Raw genomic sequence first — 7487 nt, forward strand, 5'->3', positions numbered from 1 at the left:
TTTTTTTTTTTTTTTTTGCTCGTTATCAAATAAATACGGTTTGCTTGATATTTGGCCTCCCTGGATTTTGTAAGCTATTAAAATTTTGAAAGTTTTGTAACTTTGTTTCAATTTCCCTCATTTTGTTTCCTATGGACGACTGAACTCCTCTATCTCTATTTGGCTTTTATTTTCATTAGCCTATTCTGTTATTCATGGCCGTGAAACTTTTTAATGTATGTTGTAAAAATCCAGCACTGTTCTGTAGTTGTAAAGATGTATGTCTGGCCTATTTCATCTTGCAATGCCTAGTGGATGCTTCATTATTTGAATGAATCTGTAATTTTCTTTGTTCTCATTTTATATGTTATGATTTTAGGAAATCCTGAAGGTGTAAACTTTTGAAATATTCAGTGACATCAAGGTTTTGCATTCAATTTGTTGAACTTAGAAATTGTGAATTTTAATTCCACTCAGGTGATGTTTGTTTCAATTTGTATCATCATTAGAATCACGATCATCAAATAAATGTGATCTGCTTGCTTGTGTAAAGGTAGCATTGTCCATAGAAACTCCACCTTCTCCCGCCCACCCACCAAAATAGAGAAAAACAATGTCCTACCCCCAAAACCGAGCAAAATTATCTTTAAGTTACAAACATTACAATAGATGCAACTTTCCATGGAAAGGCAGTTTTGTCAGTTGAAACCATGTCCTGGCCTAAAGACTCAGAGCAAATTGCCTTAAATCAGAGCAACTTTCCATAAATCCGAGCTCTTCACTACAGAGTACTGACAAAACAACTCATGCTGATAACAGAAAAATGTAATGAACAGTCCAGTATATCTTTATATACGCACATGCAATATATGTGTGTGTGGAACATTTATATTTTCTTCTCATGTGTATTTTGTACAACGGTGGGAATTTTGGGTTGTATCTGTAAGTGGGGTTAGCTTGCATGCTTTCAAGCACGATGAGATGAGAGTGCTTGATGACTATCCAGTCCAGATCAACATTTACCTCATTTAGAGCTGAAGATGGTGGGTTGCTTTGAGAAGTTTGATTGTTTGCAATATGCCACAACATCCTGTCTTTTAGTTTGGGTTGCATTAGTCTCTGGAATCAAAAGCCTCTGCTGCCAAATTTACCTGGGAGTTTGATGTATTCTGTGTATGGGGTTTAACATATATCATATGATAATGATATTATCGGCAATCTTCCAGAGATTCTTGGAAATATTCTACCTGAGTTGCTGCTTTTTAGTTGGTAAGAAAAAACGATTTACTTTTATTCATTTGAAGTGAATGCTTGAAAGTTACTTTGCTCCTACTCTTAGTTTTTATTGTTATATACAATTGTGTATTTGGAGCTGATGTATTTTTTTGTTTTGAAGTACTGTTAGACATTGCCATCCTATTTAGTAATGGACTCAGATGGTTTGTTTAACTGTTTGATGCGTTCTTCAACAAGTGATGGTGGTAGTGGCAGTTGTATGCAAGGCTGATATGTGGTTTTTTTAGGCTAAGGAGCTCACTCTGGCTTCAGTTTAAGCCCCATCAGATAGCTGCTGGAGCTGCATATCTGTCTGCCAAGCTACTGCATGTGGATTTTGCTCCTTATCAAAATATCTTCCAAGAGTTCCAAGCAACGCCTGCTATTCTCCAAGGTACCTTGAAGAACTTCTGAATATTTTCTCACGTCCTATTATGTGATTGCTTTAAAAATTAAGATAACACTACCATTTCTTCATTTTATTTTCACTCCTAAAAACCTGTGTTCAAGTCTTAGCCACGTTTATAGAGCAAAAAGTAGGTCTTGTTTGAGATATCATCTTTTTTCTTCAATATGTTTTTATTATTGAAAGATGTTTTCTATAGTTATGATCAGAGTTCAAGATTATATTGTAGTTGGAAATGATAACTTCCAAGTGGGATTTTAGTAGAACAAATTTAATTATGAGAATAAACATATGATCCATGGAAATAAGCTATTGAAAAGTAGGAGAAATTCTCTTAGAAAGATAAGTTACTACCCATATTTGTTGTAGAAAACAGAATTTTAGTTTTGAAAACAATCTCTTGAGCCCAACCTCTGGGCGCGGGCTTTGAAAGGATAGGGGTGTGTTTTTGCCAGGCTTGTTGTAAGAACTTTGTGGGTATATTTCTTGTTTTACTTGCTTGGAGGCTTGTTTTAGAATCTCAATGTGTCTTTGAAAAGAAGCTCCCAAGTTTTGACGTGGTTTGTTTTTCACTCATGCTAAAATGCAGATGTGGCCCAGCAGTTGATGGAGCTTTTCTAAAGTAAAAGCTCGATAATGATGAAGCTTAGTCTGGTGAAATGATGTGCAATGATGGGTAAACATAACATATTTATGATTTTACGTCAGTCAGTCTTAAATGGTTAAATCCTGACAGTTGCCTTAGGTTATGTAGTGACTGTTGGTAGTTTTAACATGAATGGTTCTCAATTCATTTCCATGTGCAAAACGGTGGTTTAGAAGTACTGTAGGAACACCTGTATTCAATTGGTGAACGGATGGTTATGTTATACAAAATGGCTCGCTTCTGATCTGCTCTGCTCTCTCCTTTAAATGTCATTGCCTTTTGATTCCTTTTTTTATTTAAGTCGTTCCGTCATACATCTATCCCATAATGGTGCATCGTGTCTAAATAGGGTAAATATCAATCGTAGCTCAATTATCTTGGATCTGCAGTTATCTTCTTTAGGCTTTTCTTTTCGAGCTTCCTCTCGTGGTTTTAAAATGTATCTTCTAGGGAGAGGTTTTCACACCAAGAGAATGTTTTGTTTTCCTCTTCAACTGATATAGGATCTCACAATCCACCTCTTTGGGGCTCAGCATCCTCGTTGACACTGATACCATTTGTAATAGCTCAAACTTCACTAACTTCTTTGAGCTTTTTCTTCTGGGCTTTCCCTTTAAAACTCGTCTACTTGGGAGATGTTTTTACACCTTTATATACGGGATATGTAGTTGTGCATTCTCTTCCCCGTAACTTTTCCATAAAAGTGATCACATGTACTAAAAGTGCAGCTCTTACAAATCTACCACAATGTTCCTAGCAAGTTACCAATGTTGAACAAAGGAAAATGCTACCCAACGAGATGATGATGGTCGATAGGTTGACTATGCCTATATTTCCATATAGGTACAACCTTCTCATGGTGGTGTTGCAAAATCATCAAATTTTGCATTGAACTCAGTAGAGGAAGTGCGTTTTGCAACCTAACCTTGGCAATTACAAACCCAAATTCCAGGGGAAAGACCCAAGGCTTGAGCCTTCCCCTTGTTGAATCGTTTTTTTTTTTTTTTTTCCCTAACTCTTAGATTTTGATAGCTGAGTGCAGATTTGGAATTTTACTGAAAAATATTAATCATTTTGACTAACGTTCAAAGTGGCATAACCAACACTGCATGACAACGCCCTCTTTGAATTCTTTATTCTAAGACAACAAGTTGCATTCATAAACAACTTGATCCCTTTAAATTACGAGTTAATGTCATGGACATTTCACTTTTTCCAAACTAAAGTCATAGTGGAACTTTAATGAAATTGATAAGAACTTCTCTATCTTTGACCATTAATTAGATATGTTCCTATCTTCGATTTTGAAATTGTTATACAGTATTCTAAATCATCGGTTTGAATAGTTTTTATTGATTTTATTATTATTTGAAGGGCAGACAAATAGCGGTTTAATTTAGTCCACCGACTCAATAAATACATTTAAAATTAACCATTTGGTTATTATATTGCCACCTATGTTCACTTACTTAAAACCCGTCTCAACCAAGCTATGTAGTTTCAAAATGCATGGGTAGCTATCATTTGCTAAAAGCAAAATAAAGGTAAAAGTTTAAGATTAAACTGCTATACCAAACTTATAATTTTATCAAATAAACCGCTCAACTTTAATAAGTAAATCAATTTAGACCATTCATTTGAAAATCGTATATGCAAAAAATTTTAAACAATTTTTTTATGGTTGTATTTTTAATATGATTTTTTTTTATGAAAATAATAAAATATTTGTATTATCTAAAAATTCTTAAATTTTTAAAAAATTATTTAATAAAATTCCGAAATAACATTTAATAAATTTACGAACTTTCAACTGCGTATTTATATTATCTCATCATATTAAAAATTAGTTAAAACAAAATTAAAAATGGAAAATGGATTGAACACTTCAATATTTAAAATAAAAATAAAAAGAAAAATTAACCAATGATTCAAGGCAGTGGAGAACAGAATTCTTTATCGGTGGTGAGTTGTTTGATTTTTAGTTTATGCCAAATCTTAGTTCTCAAATCTAATTTTTACTCCATTTTGAGTCGATTGAACGGAAGGATTCAGCCATCCACAGACATACTTGAATCCCCAAGTTCTTCAGCTTCAATCTCCTTTATAAGGATCCTGATTCGCGATTTTCAGGGGGTTCTTTCCTCTGGATTTCTTACTTTTCGTTTTTAAACCCGTCCCATTATTTTGCGGCTGTCCCGATTTTCAATCCATAGTAAATTTCGAGTTTTTGAGTTTGATCGTACTCAAAATTAGGGTTCATTTGAGCTTTTTTTGGATTGGATCTTAGTCCATAGACCATGCTATCGAATCAGCTGCAGAATGGGATGGATAGAGCAAAAAGCATGTGGTCTCGTCTTCCGGACACCGATGAAAATGAGGACGACCTCGTTAGCTTCTTGAAGAAGAACGATGGGGGCGGCGTCGAAAGCCTTGATTACGAGGTCATCGAGAATTATGCTTACTGGGATGAACAGGTACTTTCATTCTGTTCTGTTTCTGGTGATCTTTGAGTTTTAATTTTATGGTTGGGCCTGCATTTATCTTGGATTACTTCAATTGTTCTTGTGATCTGTTGGAAAATAATTCTTTACTATGAAATGGGGCTTCAGCGGATGCTGTTTTTATGCTTCTCACGATGTGTTTTTGGTGTTGTGTAGGCGCAAAGAGGAAGATTATTTGTTGGCTATAGTGTGGTAGTTAAGTGGCTGTATGCTTTGTTCATTGGCATTGGTATGATGACAGCTTCCCTTTACCTGAACAAAAACTCCATGTTTACAAAGTGCATACATTTTGTTTATAACGCATAATATGTTATCTATCCATAAATTATCGATAAAATAAGTGATTTGTGTGGGTAATACGATCCTTAGTTTAGTTGTGACATCTTGATCGAGGTTATAATGTGATGTTTAGTAGTTGTTGATAAATGGAGTGAACTAGAAGGCATTCGAACGGAAAGCATTGGACATTTCATGGTTTTCTTTTTGCATAATTTAATTCGATGGCGTAAAGCATATGGTTGTTTTTCTTGTCGTGTCTAGTTAACGACTTCTCTTGGCTGCGTCCAGGCACAGGATTGGCTGCAGTTTTCATAAATATGGCTGTTGAGAACTTTGCTGGCTGGAAATTTTCATTGACATTTGCTCTAATTCAGAAGTCATATGTGGCTGGTTTTATAGTATACTTAGCCATCAACTTGGGTCTAGTGTTTTCATCTGTATATATAGTCACTCATTTTGCTCCTGCAGCAGCTGGGTCTGGCATACCTGAAATCAAGGGTTATTTGAATGGTATGTCATATTATTGATGGCTCTTCGCTTCCATCCTCCCTAAAACACATTGTTTTTGGGCATTTGAAAGTATCTCTTTTGTTCTAATGAACAGGAATTGACATTCATGGTGTCCTTTTCTTCAGAACCTTAATCGGAAAGGTACCGTTGTACCTACCCTTGTGTCCTCATAGCTGGAAATTTCTGCAGATATGTTCTTAAAGTTTTCTCATTTTTTTTCTTTTCATAATCTTGGTATATGTCAGATATTTGGAAGCATTGGTTCAGTGGGAGGTGGATTGGCTTTAGGCAAAGAAGGGCCCCTTGTACATACGGGCGCCTGTATTGCTTCTTTGCTAGGACAAGTAAGCCTGCACGAATTTCTTGTCGTAATATTCTTATGCCAATCAATATCTTCACAATCCGATGAGAAAGTAGATTTTATTAATCCATGTTTGATTCAACTTGGTTCGTATTTTCATTTGTCTATTAATGTTTATGTCCCAATTACGGCTGAAGTTGTATTGTTATTCCATACTTGTCTTAAACTTTGGTTTCGTGGCTGTTTGGTATCCATTTGATATTGAGACTCATTATTCAATACTTTAATTCATGATGTTCAAGTCTCCTGACTTGGTTGATCTATGGAAATGAAATATGTCCACGTGCACCTACATACCGTCAGTGTTTGTGAGATCCCACGTCAGTTGCGGAGGAGAATGAAATACCCTTTATAAGGGTGTGAAAACCTCTCCTTGGCAGACGCGTTTTATAAACCTTGAGGGGAATCCGAAAGGGAAAGCCCAGATAGGACAATATCTGCGGTGGGTTTGGGTTGTTACAGATTTCTTACTTGAAAGTTGTGAAATCATTAGTGTACTTCAGCGGAATTTAGGGTAAAGTTATTATTTGCAACAGACAGATTCCGGAGTTGAATGGACGAAATGAAGAAGTTCGGCTTCTTTTCATTTATTCCTTTTTTGGAATCCCTGTGTTCACCTGAATATATATAAATTCCTGCCTTTTGTGTTCATTCAAAACTCACATGTTTGTATGTAGTAGAGGGATTGACATTGGACCCTGCTAAAATCTGTGTGAATATCCAAAATAGGTCATGTGAAGTGGTTGTGACCTCATTACAGCCTTCCACCAACATATCCTATGAGTTAAAAAGAAAAATCCTTTGAGATGAATTATAAGTGCATGGTTAGTGAAAATAATGATTTCTTGTCTTTAATTTTGAAAACAGGGTGGATCTGGTAAATATCATCTAAATTCCAGGTGGTTACAAGTGTTCAAGAGTGACCGGGATCGTCGTGATCTTGTAAGTTATTTTTAGCATTTCAATTTACATTCTAGCTCTCCACTTTTCTAAATCGTGTCATGATTTAATATTACTTTCTGCATGATTTAATACACTTTGCCTAATTGTTATTTGTCTTAATTTTACATACTGGACTTTGAAGAACTTAAGCTTTTAATGGTTTTTTTTTTCTTTCCTCATTTGTTTATGATTTATAGTATTAGAGGCTGTAGATGCAAATAACCTAATTGTTCTTCCTTTTTTCGTTAACAATGAAAGGTAACATGTGGGTGTGCAGCAGGAGTTGCTGCAGCTTTTAGAGCTCCAGTTGGTGGTGTATTATTTGCACTGGAAGAAGTAACATCTTGGTAAACACATTTCTTCCTCTCAACATGCTTGAAGGCTGACTTATGTGGTGATAGAATGTTTCTTTCCTCTTTCTCTGTTGATTTATGAGCAAAATAATCTTTTGATATCGTTGTAGTTCAGGTTGGAGTCAAAACACCTGCAGGGTGAAAAGCAATAATTTATTAATCTACAGGGGTTAGGTTGTTAGTTCTGGAACTATAGGGACAATTGAAAAAAAAAAAAAAAAAAAAAAAAAAAAAA

The 7487-nt window shown here is 35.2% G+C and overlaps 2 protein-coding genes across 4 annotated transcripts in view; both read left to right on the forward strand.

Annotated features, from left to right (window-relative positions):
- The window catches only part of LOC111460134 (cyclin-T1-3-like), an 8375-nt gene extending 5822 nt beyond the window's left edge, over positions 1-2553 (forward strand). For both annotated transcript variants that reach the window (XM_023103247.1, XM_023103248.1), the window contains exons 6-7: positions 1503-1648; positions 2250-2553. In XM_023103247.1, coding sequence (XP_022959015.1) covers positions 1503-1648; positions 2250-2281 — 178 coding nt within the window. In that variant the 3' untranslated portion in view covers positions 2282-2553. The remainder of the gene's footprint in view (positions 1-1502; positions 1649-2249) is intronic.
- A 1643-nt stretch (positions 2554-4196) lies between these two features.
- Positions 4197-7487, forward strand: part of LOC111460209 (chloride channel protein CLC-d) — an 8551-nt gene continuing 5260 nt past the window's right edge. The window contains exons 1-8 of one of the 2 annotated variants that reach the window (XM_023103349.1): positions 4197-4268; positions 4619-4780; positions 4964-5036; positions 5375-5596; positions 5691-5737; positions 5842-5940; positions 6825-6899; positions 7158-7246. In XM_023103349.1, coding sequence (XP_022959117.1) covers positions 4230-4268; positions 4619-4780; positions 4964-5036; positions 5375-5596; positions 5691-5737; positions 5842-5940; positions 6825-6899; positions 7158-7246 — 806 coding nt within the window. In that variant the 5' untranslated portion in view covers positions 4197-4229. The other variant, XM_023103350.1, reaches the window with a different exon arrangement.

The sequence above is a fragment of the Cucurbita moschata genome, unplaced genomic scaffold, assembly GCF_002738365.1.
Source record: "Cucurbita moschata cultivar Rifu unplaced genomic scaffold, Cmos_1.0 Cmo_Scf00023, whole genome shotgun sequence".
Classification (NCBI taxonomy): domain Eukaryota; kingdom Viridiplantae; phylum Streptophyta; class Magnoliopsida; order Cucurbitales; family Cucurbitaceae; genus Cucurbita; species Cucurbita moschata.